Here is a 19,677-nt window from a genome sequence, read left to right as displayed (position 1 = left end):
TCTCACTTCCAGGTATACCAAAGCAGTTCGGTATCCATTTATTTATTTATTTATTTTTACATTTCTTGAATTAGTTATTTGTGTACAGGAATGGCCATATGCGTTTGAATCACTTAAAATGCAAATTATTTATTAAAAGTTCTGGAAAAACATTGAAGAGCAACATCAGTCCAAAAGTTAAGTATCAAAACTAGAGGAAGGTGAACATGATATTGAGTAACTTTTTCCTGTCTTTAATATACTGTCCTGCTCTTCATGTCCCATCATCAGGGTTTTTTTTTGAGTCATGTGGGTTATCTTAGATTAATTCCATGACATCTGACTGAAGAAGTTATGACACATTTTTAAAATGTTTTCCTGGAATTTATGTATATTATGTTCTGAAACTGTCTACTTCCACAAAGGAATTTCATTCACAACTGGAGTTTTAGCAATAACAATGTCTGTAATGTTTATAATGGTAGTTCTTTGTTTATGTAACTTGTACAGAATATTGTCTGATAATTTAAAAAAAAAAAAAAAAACACATCTGATGTCTGGAAGAAGTTTGTAGTTTTAAAATAATTATATAATTTTTTAGCATATAATGTTTGTTTGAATATTACATTCAATTTCTAAGGCAACAATTAATGCTGTTTTGGGAGCTTCCAGACATTGTCTTAAAGCCGAATTTTTAAGAACAGAAGTTGTTTATGTAGATGAGCTGCTGATATTTCTTTCCAAATTTCAAGTCCTTTAGTCAATTTGGATCTTACATAAGCATTGTGCAATAAATGATTAGTAAATGTTAATTTCAGGACTACTTTCATGTTTATTATTTCAGGACTTCTTGACCTATAACATTAACTGTGTAACTTATCTCCTGTTATAACATTAATTTTATTTTGCTCCCAGTTATAATATAATCATGGTATGAAATCTGCAGTGCTTGAGAAAAGTGGCATAAGTCAGTTTCCAAAAAAAATTTTATTAATTTATTGACAACTTATGGAACATCTGCTCACTTGGGAAAGGAGACATAAGTATTTCTCCCATTACAATAATTAATACAGAAGAAATCGACATAAACCAGTGTGAAGACCGTTTTTTTCCTTCTCCTGTAAAATTAACATTTTTGATTTGTGCACTTTTCCCGAGCACTATAGAAATACAGTTACAAGTTCATTTCCATGAAAACTAGAAGCTCAGAAGAAGATGGCCATCAGAAAAGGGAGGGGACTTCTTTAGACATCTGAAGTGATAAGACAGCTTAGTGTTTAATTTTATAGATGAAACTTAATTATCTATTACAGAACTGTTATGTAAGGTGCAGAAAACTTACTGGAATTCTCTCTTTGATTGACTTTTAAATCTAAAAAGGTGTTTCTTCTGGGTCCTTCAACTGACATTAATGAAATTGTATACACTTTTTCGTAATATAAGAACATGAGAGAGAAATATTAAAAGTGAAATTTGTTATTCTTATTTCTCAACACAGATACAGCAGTGCATCAGAGTTCTGAGACCAGCCTACCTAATCTAAAAATTTCATTTCAGTAAAAAATTGAATGCTGATTTTAAGTTCTGGAATATGGATATTCTGTTGTTCTATCTGTATTATTCATATTATGAATTCTCTTGCACAGTAGGCCTATATGTACTACAGTCGAATCTCCGTGTATTGTAAACTGATATAATGATAAATCTGTGCATTGATAAATTTTATAGATCCTGGCATATTTTCTGTAATTTAAATGTTTTATACATGATTACAATGATGGTCAAATTTTGGAGTAACCCCAGTGCAAGGATAAAAACATTATAATAATTGTTTAATTTTCATGTTCAATACTATTTCACTTTTCACTTGATATCGACCTCTTAAAAATGTTCTTCTCTTATTTTGTCTACCCTCTTTCATACTTTCGTTGGCCAGTCTTGGCATTCTGTGTAAGGAATGTGTTACAATAGAACTCTACTGCTAAAAAGTATGAGTTTTCTCAGTCAAACTCGCAACATTCACAAAAAAAACATAAGGAAATACAGGGTGCGCATATATGAACGATCCATTTTTGGGAAAAAATTAATAACCGTGTTTTTTTGCATTTAGATTCATGATCTGTAGACGATGAGGTTCAGTACTAAATAGAGAATAGCCATTGTTCGCTCATGCTTGCGTGGAAAAGACACACAAGAGAAATTTCGACGCAAGTTTCATAAGGATGCCCCGACGAGGGCAAACATTCGTGTCCTGCTGAACAAATTTAATCGCACAGAATCAGTGAGTGATGAGCAACATCCAAGGAAATCTCGTGTTCATGAACAGGACCGTAGGACACGTGAATGATGTGATCACCAGGAGCCCACAATCACCAACACGTCGTCTGAGCAGGGAACTGGATATTCCTCATACCACAGTTTGGAAAATTCTGCGGTTTTTCCTTAAAAAATGTGCCTTTCAATCCAAGTGGTCCAGAAACTTGGTGACAAAGATCGTGCATGTCGCCAAACAATGCACATGGACCTTGTTGAAGTGTCAACAATCACAATCTCGTGGGAAACATTTTGTTTAGCGACGAGGCTAGGTTACATGTTTGTGGACTGCTGTATAAACATAATTGCCATATTTGGGCTACAGAACAGCCCAACGTTACCATGCAAGGGGAAAGAAATACCCCTGTTTTAATGTTTGGTTGGGGTTAACTCAGAACAAGTGTTATGGACCCTTCTTTTTTGCTAAGTCAACTGTAACAGGTGTGATGTACCTAGACATGTTACAGCAATTCCTGCAGCCTCAGTTGGAGGAGGATGGAATTACTGATAGAGGTCGTGTATCAGCAGGATGGTGCCCCACCACATTTTGCATTAATCATTGTTCATACCTTGATGACATGTTTCTGAGTTGGTGGATTGGGTGCAGATCACCACGTTTGTGGGCTCTACAATCCCCTGACCTCACACCCCTAGATTTCTTTGCGTGGGGGTACATTAAGAATCTCCTGGCCCCAACAACATTCATTCCGAATTTTTTAAACATTTGGGGGAAAAAGCCAAGTCTGTACTTTTATCCATTTTCAATTTATCATGGAACACCTCAATTCCTGCAGCTTGAAAAAAGCAATCATTGTACCAATTCACAAAAAAGGGAAACCTGCTCATGATGTTAATAGTTATCGACCAATAGCACTATTAAGCATGATAGCAAAAACCATGGAGTCCATGATCTCTAACAGATTAACTTGGTATTTAGAATCCCAAAATCTTTTATCACCAAGACAAGCCAGTTTTCGACAACCACACTCTACCAATGAACAAGTCATACGCCTTGGCCAAGAAATAAAAGATAGTTTTAACAAGAAAGAAGATACCTTGGCAATATTTATTGACTTTTAGTTAGCATATGACTCTGTTTGGAGAAATAAATTATTACTAAAACTCCAGAAATTAGGTATCTCCAGCAATATGTTCAGATGGATATCAGAATTCCTTAGTCAAAGATTCATTGCCACTAAATTCAATAACTCACTTTCTAGTTACAGACAAACATATCGAGGTCTACCTCAGGGCGCTGTCCTCAGCACAACGTTATTCAATATTTATATAAATGACTTACCCTCCCTATTAGAGGAATCAAACATGAAAACAGCACTATTTGCAGATGATATAGTTTTGTGGACTTCCGGAACTTACAGACATAGAGACAAAATTCAAAATTCTGCTCTTAAAGCTCTAAATCAACTACATGAATGGAATACATCAAATTTGATGACACTCAATTTAAGCAAAAGTAACTATCAAACATTTTCACTCGATAAAAAAGAAAGAGAATTCAATATCCAATACAACGGCCAACACCTTCCTAGGACTTATGAATCCAAATATCTTGGAGTTATTTTCGATAGTAAGTTAACATGGAGCAACCATTTGAAATACATTTCTGAAAAAGCTCGTAAAAGATTCTCCCTTCTAAAAAGACTAGCAGGAAAGAAATGGGGATGCTCTAGGAATACTTTGAACACTACATACAAAATGTTTATACAGCCATTGCTGACATACAGTACTGCGGAGAGATTTTAATTACTTCACCTTTCATAAACGAAATAGAATATGTTCAAAACCAAGCTCTCAGACTCATTACTGGTGGAATCAAAACAACTCCAATAGATTCTCTGAGAATCCTCACTAATATTAACAGCATCAAAATGACAATAGAAGGAAAAGCACTGATTCAATATGAAAAACTTATCAGATTACCAGGAAACAATTGGCATTCATACAGTCCTCTCTTTAGATTGAAAACTCAAAAAAGTTTCATATCCATTGTTCGAAAATTAAAACAGAAAGTCAATATCCCGAATTTAAAAGAAAACTTACAAATTAAACCAAACCCTTTAACTCTATTAAATATAGAATATAATCTAAATTTAACAGAAGAAATATTGAAATCAGAAGTAAGCACTGAAATACTGAAACAATTGTCTTTAGAGACAATTAATATTAGGTACCCTCCACAAAACTGGCTTCATTTATACACCGACGGATCCTTGATCGCCAGAGAACAAGGTGCAGGTGTTATGTGCTGTCTCTTCTCACTCAATAGATCTCTTGGATATGGAAAAACAAGTTTTGATGGTGAAATCATTGCAATAAGTGAATGTCTCAGGAATCTTCTATGCCACATCAATAAATTTAGGAATGCAGTTATATTGTCAGACTCCAAAGCAGCTATTCTATCAATCGCCTCTAAACACACACCTTCATCTCAAACAGCAGAAATAACTAAAATGCTCTCTCAATTAAAATCACTCAATAAAAGAATTGTATTCCAATGGATACCATCCCATTGTGGAATCCTGGGAAACGAGAATGTGGATGCTTTAGCAAAGAAGGGCAGCACTGCTACTTACAGACCTGTTACTAAATCTACGTATTACTCTGTGAAGAGATTTATTAAATCTACATACTTAGACTTCAACAAACAAAATTTGATAACTCAATCCCAAGGGAAAAAATGGAACTCTCTGCATCAAAATCCACAGTTAATTCCCGATTTACCACGAAAATCGTCTGTAGCTGCATTTAGATTGGCAACAGGCCATGATTGTTTGGCCAAACTCCTGCATAGAATTGGAATGTATCAATCCCCTAACTGCCCATTGTGCAACTCAAACCAAGAAATGGATTCGGAACACCTCAAAATCTGTACTTCAGTGGCTGGTCATGATAATATCTTTGAAAAATATTGGATTGCAAGAGGTCAAATGACTTTATTGTCAAGCGCCTGGCATTAGAAAACAACAACAACATTAAGAATGAGTGCATGATCTCCAGGATCTGAGACAGAATCCTTGATGCTGTGGATCTTATCACTCCGCGTATGTTGTGTACCATGTTTCATTCCATGACTAACTTACACATTGGCAAAAGTGGATAAACATGCTGGAGGGCATGTGGAACTGTACTGATATCTGTTCTGAGGTGATTGGGAGAAGTGCATAAATATTGCTGGAGGACATGTAGAATTGTACTGATATCTGTTTTGAGATGATTGGAAGCAGTGCATAAACATTTCTGAAGTGATTTATGTTCATGATACATTGTATCCAGTGGTATACCACACAGTGATATACAGATTGAAATAAACGGTATTTTTCCCGAAAATGAATCATTTATATATGCGCACCCTGTAGAGGGCAATGTTACAAATGGTAAATTTAATCCTAAACGTAAGAGTTTAAAAACTGCAGAATAAGGAGACTTTAACATTACTACCTTGAAGTGATTTAATGTCTCTTAGTATACCACCAGAACATGCTCGAAGCAATAAGAAACAGGTTTGTTGTCATAAAACTCAAAATCAAAAGACAAAATACAGTCACCTCTACTGATTAAAAAAAAAAAAAAAAAAAAAGAAACATACCTGAATGTTAAATGAATTTGTGCATCAAGTAGGGTAATCAGGTGGTGAGTAAATGTTATTTCACAATATGTAATATACTTATTTTTACTATATTCTGTTATAGAACATAAAGTTAGGCAAAATTTCATAACCCTTCAATTTAACAATAACTCTGATATAGAAATACAGTTTTCCTAGTCCACAGAAAATTGTTGCAACGAGGTTAGACTGTATACATATTGGTAACCTTTTCTTTAATAATTTTCAACACTGCTTTTTTTCTCTCTCTTCCGTAAATTAAATTTCATTTGATCCATTTGTTTTCTTTTTCTTTTCAGTGAACTGTGGAGAAAAGAAACCACAGTTCAACAAACATTATCTTCTCTTAAAGAAGATTTGGCCAAGGCTGATCAGTCCTTGCGTTCCATGGCTGGCAAGGTAAGTATACTAGATTAGCTATCATGTTTGAGTTACTAATTACTGATAACTTCTTCAGAATATTACTATCTGATCACTATTGCCTGATTGGAGCAGCCAATCCTGAACGGAAGGGACAGTGTCCGCAAAGTTCTGGAGACATTCCGGGAACGAGGAGGATCAGCTGCTGAAATTGCCAACTCCTATTATGGCCCAGTCATCGAGAACTTCGACTGTGAGAAGAGCATCTACACAGCAGTTGAAGTCACTGCAGGAAACAGGTAAATTCTCAATCAAATTTGCCAAAATGACATTGAGTGGTATAGCATTAGGATTGTGTTTTCAGGAATATACTGTGTCTTCGTCATTTTTATGTATGTGTAATGTATGTGTATAATTAAATTGTAACATTATTTGTAAATAACAGAGCATTTTCTCTTTCTTAGAATTTGAATAATTATGTACTAAACTTGTTTATTAGAATAATTATATATTCTGTCTTACAATTTAAATATGTTCTGACCTTGTTTATTGAAATAATTGTATGCTCTCTTTTCACATATTTCCTCACAAAATAACGCTATTTTTCTTCAGGTCGATCAGTATGTATCCTATTAATGATTGTAACAATCTCATTTCTGCTGCTTCAATTTTTCTTATTTCCTTTGGAGTTAAAGCCCGTATTTCTGGACTGTAAAAAGTGTGTAAAATTAATGTAACTGTAATCTATTTGTATATAATACTGAGCCTTCAGTTGGCAGTTTTGAAAGTATTCCAGGTACTAAAATTATTTATATCAATTTGCCTGTGCAAATTTGTATTAGACTAGACTATTCTATAATAATTACTAAAAGATTTCTACATGGATTACATATAGAAAGTTAATATTGTTTTTCATTAATGCTATTTTAAGGCCACATAACTTACGAATTATTGTCATGTTATGAATTACGATTTTTTTTTTATGTTAGGTTATTTCATCACATTGTGGACTCGGATAAAGTAGGAACACAAATTCTAAAAGAAATGAATCGACAAAAATTGCCGGGAGAAGTCACCTTTATGCCTCTGAACAGGCTTCATGTCAAAGAGCAAAACTACCCTCAAACAAATGTAAGTGTTGCATCTTATTTTGTCATGTCAGTAACTTTGGTTTTGTAAATAGGATTTCAAAGATTCGTAGTTTGATTTGTAAATATTTTAAACTAATGTGGTACTGTGCTGTTATTAAAGATCATGTATATTTCATCATATCATTCTTGTAACTGAATATTCATCATCATCGTCTCCACTATCATAATCATGAGGTTTCTTGTTTAGGGTATAGGCCTGTTCCATTTTCAAATTTATTTGTTCTTTTCATCTTTTTTTTTTCTGAGTCTTCCTGTTTTTATTTTCGTTTTGCTTGATGCTGTGTTGTCTTCAGTGAAATGTAATTCATTTGTGACTCTTGTTTGTATCAGCTATTCTTGTGTTTAGATAATATGGTGTCGATCATTATTAAATTATCGTCCTACAGGTTATAATCCTAAAAAAGTGTTACACTCTACAACAGTTTTCTTGCCATCTCTTCACGAGGCATCCCAGTCATCTTCTCTTCATTCCTGTAATGGTTGAGCAATGTGTATTCTACTACAGTAAAATCTCTATTATCCATGGTAATGAAGGGGATGGGCTGAACGGTTAATTGAAAAAATCGGATAAACCGTACCATAAAAGATTTTCATAAATTTAGTGATTAATGCTTACACTTTCGTAATTTCCTCTATGATATTGTATTTAACACGCTAGGCAGTGGATCAGAAATTCACTGATTTAAGTCTGGTTGTTAACGGGCTTCTAAGGGACAAGGAAACTCCTTGCAATGGTTCTCTGTGGAAAGATAGGAATATTGGAAGTCTGATGTTGTAGATTTACATTCTTTATACATTTTATCCTTGATTTTTATTAAATTGCACACAGCTGTGATTCCAATCTCGTATCCTGAGATGAGCCACAGTTTCTAGTTTCCAGAACCACCAAGTTATTTGCAAGTTTTTAATACCTAGCACAAAATTTATTTTGATACCCATGGAAGGCATTTTACATAGAAGTGATACAGTACGACAACTCGGACAGTAGATTATGCTGTGTAAGGGTAAAGTCTTGTAATAACACTCTAGAAAAAGTAACATGCTAATATAATGTACTGTACAATACTTGATATATCATATTTCTGTAGCAAAAAATAAAAGCGAGAGAAAGATAGTTGGATAATCCATCAGTCGGTTAATAGGGTGATGGATAATCGAGGTTCTACTGTAATGTTGTAACTGTTTCATCTCTGTTGCTTCAATTGCTCTGATTTCCGAAGTTAGCTATGATCCAAATGTGGTATTAGAAACTGCTATAGTTTCATAAACTTTTAAAGTCGTTTCTGATGTGACACTTCTCATCATTGATCTCTTCATAGTCCCAATGAGTTTCTGTAATGTAAGTAATGAGAGGAATGAGATATCCTAAGTAATTATGAAGAGCTTAGCTTTTCTAAGATATTCATTACTGTCCTAGCTTTGATAACAATTCCCTTACATGTGACGAATTTGATCCCTTTTGTTGAGATATTTAGATAGTAACTCTTTGCAGCAAAGTATAATTGGTGGATACGAAGTTGAAAGTTATCCTCAATGTCAGCAGAGAGTAACGTGTTAAGGTTTTCTATTCATGTAATTGTATCTTATATTATACTTCAAAATATAGGTATCCAAGAATTTTTTTTTTCTTTCAGTTGCGAATAAGCCTATTTAGGACTACGCAAAGTACTTAGAGGCATTTCTTTGCCTTTTTGCCGATAATTCTCTCATTCTTTGGCTGTGGGCTTCTTTTCTCTCTTCAGTCCTTGTTGTTCCAGTCTTTTTCTTTGGTTTTCCCTCTTCGCCCTAGAGCAAAACCCATGCACAAGCTAATTATTATTATTATTATTATTATTATTATTATTATTGTTGTTGTTGTTGCTGCTGCTGCTGCTGCTGCTGCTGCTATTGTTGAAGTCAAGGCCAAGGGGTTGCATCATCACAATTATTATTATTATTATTATTATTATTATTCAGTATAGTGCTGACCTTCTGTGCTCGAGGTTGTGTGTTCGATCTCGGCTGAGGTCGATGGCATTTAAGTGTGCTTAAATGTGACAGACTCATGTCAATAGATGTAAAAGAACTCCTGCGGGACAAAATTCCGGCAACGCTGATATAACCTCGGCGAGCGTCGTTAAATAAACCATAATTCTTCTTCTCCTGCTCCTGCTCCTCCTCCTCCTCTTCCTTCTTCTTCTTCTTCTTCTTCTTCTTCTTCTTCTTCTTCTTCTTCTTCTTCTTCTCCTTCAAGAAGGTATTTTTGAAATTTGCATTTACTTCTACCTCACTTCTATTACATGGAAGAATAAAAAGCAGATCGAACATTCCATATTAGAAAAGTGATATTGACAAGTATGTGCATGCATGCCATTTCGAAAGCTGTGTCTAGACATGAAGTACATATTATGTGAAGCTTCTGATTAGTATGTGGCAAGTAAAAAACGTTAGTATCCTTTTAATTGTTTGACACAATAGAAACTGCTGTTTATAGATAAATGTATTTTCTTTCGTAAGAACGAATTATGTACAAGAAAAATTTTCAGATAGATATTATATTATCACAGGCGAAAAGTTATGCAAAGGGGAAGTATAGTAAAAGTTAGTTACAGTAGAAGGTTCTATTCCCTATGCATTTGTATGTTTTAATTCCAATGTAAATGTACATAAGTCACATATTCTTATTTCTTAACCTTTTAATTATAGGATGCCATTCCCATGGTGACAAAACTTAATTATGCATCAAAATATGACAAGGCATTGAGGTATATCTTCGGGAAAACGTTAATATGCAGGAACTTGGAGGTAGCTACGAACCTTGCTAAAACAAGTGGACTGGACTGTGTAACCCTAGAGGGAGACCAGGTTTGTTCTGTTTTTTGCTGCTATTTATTCCTGTCACATGTGATCAGTGACTGCATTATAAGGGTGTTTGTAACTCTTTTTGTAAGTTTATAAGCAGCTTTCCTATCTAAACATTATTCACTTGAACTTGTTAAAGAAATGTTACTCATTTTCATTTCTTAAGAAGGGTATGTGAATACTTGACTGATATAAATAGTTACACAGCTATGAACAGTATCATTTTTATTTAGTTTATTCAAATTTTAAAATATTTTAATTCATAGATATAAAATTTTAATCTCACATTTTCATTCATCGTCATTAACACATTGATTTATTTGATATACATAGGTTTCTTCAAAAGGTTCGCTCACAGGTGGCTATTTCAACACATCACGATCACGCCTTGAAATCCAGAAAACTCGTAGTGAATTGACAGCACAGATCAGAGAAGCCGAGGAAGAACTGGCGCAATTGAGAGAAAACCTGAGAGAAACAGAAGGAAAAATAAATCATATTGTATCTGAGATGCAGAAAACTGAAACAAAAAACAGCAAAGCTAAGTGAGTTGAACAAAACTTCTCTATTTTTAGATTATATATTGGTCATTCGAAAATTGATGACAACACTAATTAAGATTAAAATACTTATTTATTCACAAGGGACATACTTACAGTTCTTAAAAGTAATCTCTAGTATCAGGTATGCATTGCCACACCTCTGGAAGGTGACTGTTGCCATCCACAGCATCATTTTGCTCTAAGCTTTCAATTGGCTGTTCTACAGCTTATATAATGGTCTGTCTATTTCTAAAGTGTACCTCTTTCAGTGGTTCTTTTCATCTTAGAGAAAAGGTGATATTTGCAGGGACTCAACCTGAGATTATGGAGGATGCTCCAGAAATCTCCAGTTCCACCTGTTAAATAATTTAAAAACTTGGGCAGCCACGTGTGACACACACACAGTCCAGTGACTAGACTGCTGGACTCATCCTCTGGACCCAGGTTCGATCCTTGGTGTATCCCTAATTTATGACTTTTGTTGGGCAAACCCATGTTCCAGTAACACAGAAGTTTTCTATGGGAGCTCCAGTTCCCCTGTGTCATCCAACAAACAAATCTCCATCCTCATCTCACCACGGGATTTGTCATTAAATTATTTTTTGAGGGGGAGGGAATTAGGATTTATTTATTTTTACTGTTACTTTATGTGTAATAATTTAAGAATAAAGTTAATATAGATGATTCCACGTTAAGAAAAAAATCATTGGTTTCATGGGACTTACCTAGTACATTGTAGAAGTTATCTGGTAGGTTGGCGTTTCTATGGCAACTAGTCATTTAATGGAATGGCCCCATATGCTCAATGCTTTTTTTTAAAATGTGAAATACTGTATAGAAGATTTGAACTTCTTAGCCTCCTATGTCGCACTCTAGGCAGCGATTCTGTTTCTAAATTGGCCTACAACAACCGGCTTCATATGGGTGAATGACAAGCAGTCAAATACCTGTCAGTTTTAAAAAAAACACTTTCATAATCAACAATAAACATAACTTTGAGTGAGTACTACTCTTGTCTGTTTTTTTTTTCTTTTTTGGCCTTGGAGCATTGCATTACAATCACTTCATATAGAGTATAAATGAGAACATTATCTTTTAACTTACAAACAACACATATCAGTCACTGCTCCATCTTACATTACTCACTGCTAGAATCTTATAACTTACAAACATATATCACCACGCCATCTCATTACTAACTTTCATTACTCACCTGTAGGGGAGCTGAATACTGGCAGTGTTGGCAATAATTTTCGAATGACCTGTATGTTCGACTCCACTTCCATCATCTCTCATCCTCTTTCTACTCTCCTCTTCTTCCTTCTCTCCCCTTCAGCAGTGGCATCATCGTCATCATCATCATCATCATCATCCTTGCCGTTCTATGTATTAAGCATCATCTTAATTTCTTCTTATCCAAATTCAAGTTCTATGTATGTCATAACTAAAAAATTAATGTCTTTGTAGGGATATCTTTGACCAAGTGAAAGCAGATATTCGATTAATGAAGGAAGAATTGGCAGGTATAGAGCGTTACCGAGGACCAAAGGAGAGGTCACTTGACCAGTATGCATCTAGCCTAGAAGCCATGCAAACAACCAAGGAAGGACTCGAATCTGAGTTACATCAGGTATGTCGACAGTATTAGTAGACTTGGAGCATTTGTTCCTTTATTCATGCTTGCTCCATTCTTTTGTCTATCTCATGAAACACGTTTCTGTAATAACTGCTACAATGACTTGTGTTAACAGGATTTGATGTCACAGCTATCTGTGGCTGATCAGCATGAAGTAGACAGCTTAAATGATGATATAAGGCGTCTCACACAAGAGAACAAAGAGGCATTTAGTACAAGAATGAGGTTAGAAGCGGAAAAGAACAAATTGGAAAATTTACTTACCAATAACCTCATGAGGCGGAAAGACGAACTTATGCAGGTATGTAATACCTGTGTAATTGAAGTTTTGGGTTTAGATATTATATAAAGTTACAAATACAGTAAAATGGACTATAGTGGGGGCATTTGCACACTTTTATAACAACAGCAAAATGGACAACAACCACTTACTAGGCTGTTCTAGTCTTGATAAATAATTATAAGGGAAAATCAGTGCATTTTTATTAGACTGCTAGGCAACAAATAGACTCATCCTCCAATGTTGGACATTAGAAGAAGAGTGAAGAAGAGAATAAATGTTATCTTGTTTAGTTTATTTGTGATTAATATATTTGCAGGCTCTTCAAGAAATTTCTGTTGAAGATCGCAAGCGGCAGTTAGAAAACAGCAAGTCAGAACTCAATGGCATTGAGAAACGAATAGAGGATGTGAATCGTGAATTCAAAAATATGGAAAAGAAGGTGCAAGAAGCTTTGAAAATGGTATGCTCTTTTATATATGTTTATATATAGGTATTGACTTCTGTGATATTTAAGGAAATCTTTTAGTGTTACCTAAATTATTATGATTTTCTTGTGTGCCATTGACAGTAAAATTAAATGACTGAAACAGTTACATTCACTTGTATGATGAATAAATTTCTTCTGCTGTTCTGATGAAAATGGAAACACTATTTCATTCTTTTCAGTTAATTTCACTATATTTTTTCACTCTTGTCCTTTTAAGAATTTTAATGTATGAAGTATAAATTCAACTTCACTAATTTTCTTGGCTTGAAAAATTGGTTAAAAATATCCTAAAAGAATGTTTTCTTTTATAGTATTCTGCCATAATGTTAGGTAAAAAATTTTTACAAATGCTTTACTTTTTATATATAGCAAAAAAGTGAGCAAGCTGCTCAAGACAAGTGGAAGTTAAAGGAGAAAGAGGCCCAAGAGAAAATAGAGGAAGATGCCAAAGATTTGGAGAAAATGGCTTCCAAACAGAATTTATTGCAACAAAAGATAGCTGAGTGTACAAAGAAGATTCAGGAGCTCGGATCATTACCATCGCCAGACATATATTCAAAGTATCAGAATATGAGCACTAAAAATGTATGTATTGTTTTCTATTTAACAAAGTACTAAAGTCACTTTCTTAAAAATAGATTTTCTGCTAGTAAAAAAATCATGGGCATAAAAAGTATTCCCTTAAGGAAGGGAAACTCGTGGCCATAACATATTATCATTGTTTTGTCATACAGATTATAATTTCAGTTATTGGATGTTATCTTGAATGAATGTGGATTTTTTAAATCATTCTCATATTAGCTTTGGCATGTTTTGAAAATCAGGTTTTAATGTTTGTGCAGATGCAGCGATAACATATTGGCTGCAACAGCTGTCACTCCATTGTCAGTTGATTGAAATGTCACTTAGTAGTTAATAATAATTCAGTGAAATTGTCAATTATTGATAAAATGTATCAAACGGAAATATTGTATTAATGATTGCAATGTTTTCTTTCAGTTGTTTAAGGAAATGGAGAAAGCTAATAGTCACCTAAAAAAATACAGTCATGTAAATAAGAAGGCTTTGGACCAATTCATGAGTTTCTCTGATCAGAAAGAAAAGTTGGTTAAGAGAAAAGAAGAATTAGACAGAGGGTAAGTTAATTCAGAAATCAATAGCACTATGTTTCAAATGAAGATTTCTAGTTGAATGTAGACTTCTCAGCAGAAAGTGTACGTGTAAAGAGTCTTCCAATAAGAGTGTTATACTTTTAAAATGAAACAAATTCTATAAACGAAAGAGGTTTAATTATTTTATTATTATTATTATTTTGAAGCACACTTAATGTCATTACGTATGAAAGAGAATGTCTTCTTTGGGTTGCGCGTCTTACAATAATTATCAATGACAGACGAACATAAACCAGGCTCATTTCACGAATAATGCGCTTGATATTGTTCTTTAGGTCATTAACTGTTTCTGGTTTGTTGGCATAAACCCGTGATTTAACATAATCCCATAAGAAGTAATCCAGCAGTGATCTTTGGGACCAGTTAACATCACCACCATGTGAAATGATGAAGCCTCTGAACTTCTCCCTCAAAAGGTTGACTGTTTTGTGAGCAGTATGACATGTGGCACCATATTACTGAAATGAGACATTTCTGAGATTCATACCTTCCATTTGAGGCCAAAAATAATCCTTATCATAGCCTGTAGGGGGGAAAGGAACTGGCCTCCCTACTCTATTATCTCCTGACGTAGTTGCCTCATAAGTGTTGTCTTGTTGGTATCACTTGTCAGGTTCAGACAGTTGACTAAACAACAATCATAGCCTGGTATCTTTCCACATTGACAGCCAGAGCCTCTCCTCGTTCATCTTGGAAAAAATATGAACCAATGATTCCACTGTACCAAAATTCACACCTTTTGGGGATGAAGTGGTCATTCTTGAATCTCCAGGGGATTCTCATTGCTCCAAAAGTTACAATTTTGTTTGTTAACGAAACCATTCGTCCAAAAAAGGGCCTAGTCGCTAACAATGATTTTTTGGCTAAAAACAGGGTCAGCTTCCAATTGCTCCATAGCCCAGTCAGAGAATACACAGTGCAGTCTGTGGTCATTTGAGTTGAAACAATCTTGTAAGGGTGTAACTTCAAGTCCAGATTCAAAATCCGCCAAGTTGTGGTCGAAGAAAGACTCAATTCTTGTGCTCGCTGGAAAATTGATTATCTTGGATTCTCACTTACACTCTCATGAATAGCGACTGTGTTTTCATTTGAGTGTTTACGTCATTCACATTCAGGCGTGTTTCATTTGCGACAGAACCAGTTACCTCAGCTTTTTCCATCAAATGTCGAATTGTTCCCTCACAGAGATGATTATAATGCACACCGTACAATTCACGGAATGCTTGGTGAATGGATGACCAATTTTGTGATAATAAATTTTAACAATTCCTACGTGTTGTGGAATGGTGTAATGTTCCATGATAATTTGTTGACAACTGTAACCATGGGAAAAATATGACTACTATGTCTTCATAAACATGGCAGCTGTTATATGTTACAAGTAGGACACACTTATTGGAAAACCTTTATATATAGTTTTGGTTGTCTTATCTATGTTTACATTAAAATTAATAAAGTTCTTAGTACTTTCCTGTATCTTCATTTTATTTACTCTGTTCTGTTGATAGTACAGGTACATATTTTGAATATTAATGATATTTGCTACACTTTCTTGTGTACCATTCGACATTTTGGAAATCATATGTAATGTTTTAGATTTAAGGATTATGTAATATCTGTTTTGTTATGTTAACAACACTCCCACTGAAATATGGTTACAACAATATTGTGTAATCTCTTCTAGAGATGAGAAGATCAAAGAGTTAATGATGGTGCTAGAACAGAGGAAGTACGAAGCTATAGAGTTCACATTTAAGCAAGTATCGAAGTACTTCAGCGAAGTGTTCCACAAACTTGTGCCCTCAGGTCATGCTCAATTGGTCATGAGGAGAAATGATGAAGAGGCTGGTGGTTCACAGGATGTGAGTTAGTTTTGAACTTAACTTGGTACTTTTATTTATTTTCTATAAAAGTACGTAATTTAATGATTATTAGAGATTTCCTCCAAATTAACCATCTTGTTTTCGTGTAATTTCACCAGAACTAAACAGTTAAAATAAGTTAAAGATTTTTATCTTCATTCTTCATAAGGATTATGTTCTTCAAGGTTTGATTCTTAATTCTTTGTCTTTGAACTTGTATTTATAGGAAGCTAGTTCAGATAAATTTACTGGAGTTGGAATTAGGGTTTCATTCTCGGGTCGCAATGCTGAAATGCGAGAAATGAATCAGCTGTCGGGTGGCCAGAAATCGCTTGTTGCTCTGGGACTCATTTTTGCTATCCAGAAATGTGATCCAGCACCTTTCTACCTCTTTGATGAAATTGATCAGGTAATTATAGTTTATAATGTAATAGTGTTGATCTGTATAATCAAAAATTAACTCATGTTCATGTTCTGATGTCAACGTGATTGCTAAATGTTTATATTAACGAATATATATAAAAGATAACTACAATTCTAAATGTGTATTACTGTAAGTATCATTCTTAGTATGACTTTGTCTGTGTTTTTGTAAAATTTACTTTTATGTAATCCATATAATGTGCTTAATTCTTTTTCCTTATTTTGCATTCAGGCTTTGGACTCCCAACATAGAATGGCTGTTGCAGAAATGATTCACGAATTGTCCAAAGAAGCACAGTTTATTACTACAACTTTCCGACCAGAGTTACTAATATTTGCCAATAAGTTCTATGGTGTAAAGTTTCGAAATAAGGTAAGAGAGGGGGAGAATGTGCGTGCATATGCATTTGGTATTGAGGCTTATTAGTAGGGGTTTTAAAAGTTGGAATAAAGCTTATAAATATTTCTATAATCATGAAAAATCCAAAGGACATCAAAAAGTGTTTTTGTTTTGTATATTTAATTTCTCTTAATTTCAACTTTTAGATCTGTTTTTATATCCAAATAATTTAAATAATACAATAGTTATTCCAATTCGTAAATCAGGAGATAAAAACACGTGAAAAAAGTTTACACCTATTTCATTTATATCGAACTTTGCTAAAATTCTAGAAAAAAATAGTTAAATTAATTATTTACAAAAAAACATAATATTTTATTCAGTAATCAATATGCTTTCGAAACAATAAAAATATTAGTGATATATTGTTTTAAGTAACCTAGAAAATAATAAATTAACTATGTGCTGGCAACATGTTCAGGTAACCCAAGATTTTAGGGTCTCTCTCTATACTATGAATATAAAGGCTGCTGATAATATTGTATAGACCTACTGCAAATTTATAACTTTTTTCTTAGTATGCTCAACATTAAAGTAAAAAATACTATATGTAAGAGTACGTGAATTTTTTATTGTATCCCACCTGTAGTTCGTCACAAATTTTGCAGGATGATAGTCAATCCTTAATGAAATTCTCTAGCTCCGCCTAAGTAGTCCATTTTTGTGCTGTTCCTAGTGAAGTTCATCTTCTTTTTTCAGGTCAGTCATGTTGAGTGCGTTACAAGGGAAGAAGCTGCAGACTTTGTTGAAGATGATACAACGCATGGTTAAAACTACCAGTGGTGTTTCCTCTGTACTTCTATTCTTACCATAGAAACTGCATTATTAGAAGACCAAATAAGTCTTTCTTAACCAGTTATATTTGTTTATGTTCGTGTAAAAAGAATTTTTTAAAAATGAGTCCACATTTTTTTTTATGATGTGGAAACTTTGCAAGCAAGTTAACATGGTTAAGAATTTTGTTTCTCAGATATCTTTTGTAGAAATTAGAATAATTTTGTATACATGAAAAAGCAGGTTATTTTGTATACTTGAGTACGTGAGGTTAAGAACATGGGCATAGCCGAGGTTTTATTTATGTGATAGTATGGGACATCTGCTTGTGGTAATTATTAATGTTAAAAGTTGTCACATATGTAATTATAATTCACAACATTTAAGGACATAAGATTTTAGTTTCTTACAAGGATTCTTATCATTAATATAATAGCACTTCTTTTATACATCTTACATATATTTTAATGTTAATTTTAATTTCCGTAAGTTCCATTACAAGATATGATCTTTGAGACTAATAAATAATGAAATATTTTTAATGCAAACAAATGTTAATCTCGAGAAATTCATGTTTCACAAGTGGTCATTCATTTCATGTCAAATCAGTCGCAGATTTAGACCTCAGTCTCAGATATTCATGATTTCGTATTTATTGTATGCACCCATGGAGTAAACAAAAGATTCAAAATTTTTGGGTCAAAAGGTTTTTTAATATTACAAATTACTCGATTTAGTACAGATTTTGTCAAACAGAAATGTTTGTAACTCTAAAACTATTCTAGCTATGGAGCTGATTCTGGTACCATTTTAAAGCTCATATTGTAGGCTTTCGCTTGATATGCAGCACAAAATTAGGCTATGATATTTATTCAGTTTTTCCAAACTCCAACAGATTCTGTCCTATACTCAACAAGGTCACAGGAATTTGGGACATCCTATGAAGCATTGGCAGGAGACTGTAATAGATACATTAGGATCTAATACTTGATCTGCAAATGATGATGAATAACTCAAAAACATCCTTTTAAATTTTCTCAAAGAATTGCATGTTTTTCTTACACATGTTGACCAACTGTGGTAGGAATTTGATGATGGACAAAAGCTGAGTTCAGAAGAAATGAAATTTTGAATCTAATATTGCATAAACTATTCATGATTTACAGGTAACGAATATGGATTCACATTATTTCCCTTTAAAGAAAGCTTAAGTATTATCCACATCAAATACAGTTAATTTCAGTTGTTACAGAGCTTACATCAGTAACCTATAAAGATATTATAACTTTTTTATATACTTGAAATAGGAATAGTTGCATTGAAATTATTTTTATGCCTGTCTTCTATATTGTATAAGATGAACTTTTAAATGCAGTTTCTTTTACATACATATAAACTAAGACCGAACACACGGTGTTTGTATTCTGTGCTACGGCAGTTGCCTCAGCTGAACTTACGTCGCGCATGGCCGTCCTGCTTTAAGTGTGTATACAATCTAATATGCCTGCTAATGGCTTCATTGCCAGATGCAAGGCACTAGACAACAACAATCTAATATGAAATCTTACCTCATAAAAGATGCTGGAAGTGTCGTCCTTCCTGGGTTATACAGGCATTGTATCTGGTAACCACATTCTGGCTGACGCGAGTGAGTTCTGCCACTATAATGTTTCTGATTTCATTCATAATGAATTTACCCCACAGCTTGTGTTCTTTTCGGGTGAGGCCTGGTTTCACCTTAATGGTCGTGTGAACAGTCGTAACTCTCGTTATTGGTGTGCAGAAAATCCTAATGGTGTTTATGAAGTCCCTCATTATGATAGGAAGAT

General features: G+C 33.9%; 1 protein-coding gene across 2 annotated transcripts in view; it reads left to right on the top strand.

Moving 5' to 3' along the window:
• SMC3 (structural maintenance of chromosomes 3) overlaps window positions 1-18,853 on the top strand; it is a 44,291-nt gene extending 25,438 nt beyond the window's left edge. Inside the window, exons 13-26 of one of the 2 annotated variants that reach the window (XM_069823540.1) lie at window positions 6,217-6,316; window positions 6,413-6,576; window positions 7,267-7,408; window positions 10,114-10,272; window positions 10,603-10,814; window positions 12,279-12,441; window positions 12,563-12,748; window positions 13,047-13,190; window positions 13,587-13,802; window positions 14,217-14,353; window positions 16,074-16,251; window positions 16,478-16,660; window positions 16,907-17,047; window positions 17,774-18,853. In XM_069823540.1, coding sequence (XP_069679641.1) covers window positions 6,217-6,316; window positions 6,413-6,576; window positions 7,267-7,408; window positions 10,114-10,272; window positions 10,603-10,814; window positions 12,279-12,441; window positions 12,563-12,748; window positions 13,047-13,190; window positions 13,587-13,802; window positions 14,217-14,353; window positions 16,074-16,251; window positions 16,478-16,660; window positions 16,907-17,047; window positions 17,774-17,845 — 2,197 coding nt within the window. In that variant the 3' untranslated portion in view covers window positions 17,846-18,853. Of the gene's footprint in view, window positions 1-6,216; window positions 6,317-6,409; window positions 6,577-7,266; window positions 7,409-10,113; window positions 10,273-10,602; window positions 10,815-12,278; window positions 12,442-12,562; window positions 12,749-13,046; window positions 13,191-13,586; window positions 13,803-14,216; window positions 14,354-16,073; window positions 16,252-16,477; window positions 16,661-16,906; window positions 17,048-17,773 lie in introns of both variants that reach the window. The other variant, XM_069823539.1, reaches the window with a different exon arrangement.
• The last annotated feature ends 824 nt before the right edge of the window (window positions 18,854-19,677 follow it).

Source organism: Periplaneta americana, chromosome 4 (genome assembly GCF_040183065.1).
Source record: "Periplaneta americana isolate PAMFEO1 chromosome 4, P.americana_PAMFEO1_priV1, whole genome shotgun sequence".
Classification (NCBI taxonomy): domain Eukaryota; kingdom Metazoa; phylum Arthropoda; class Insecta; order Blattodea; family Blattidae; genus Periplaneta; species Periplaneta americana.
The sequence above is the reverse complement of the archived record's forward strand: the minus strand, read 5'-3'. Positions and strand labels throughout refer to the sequence as shown.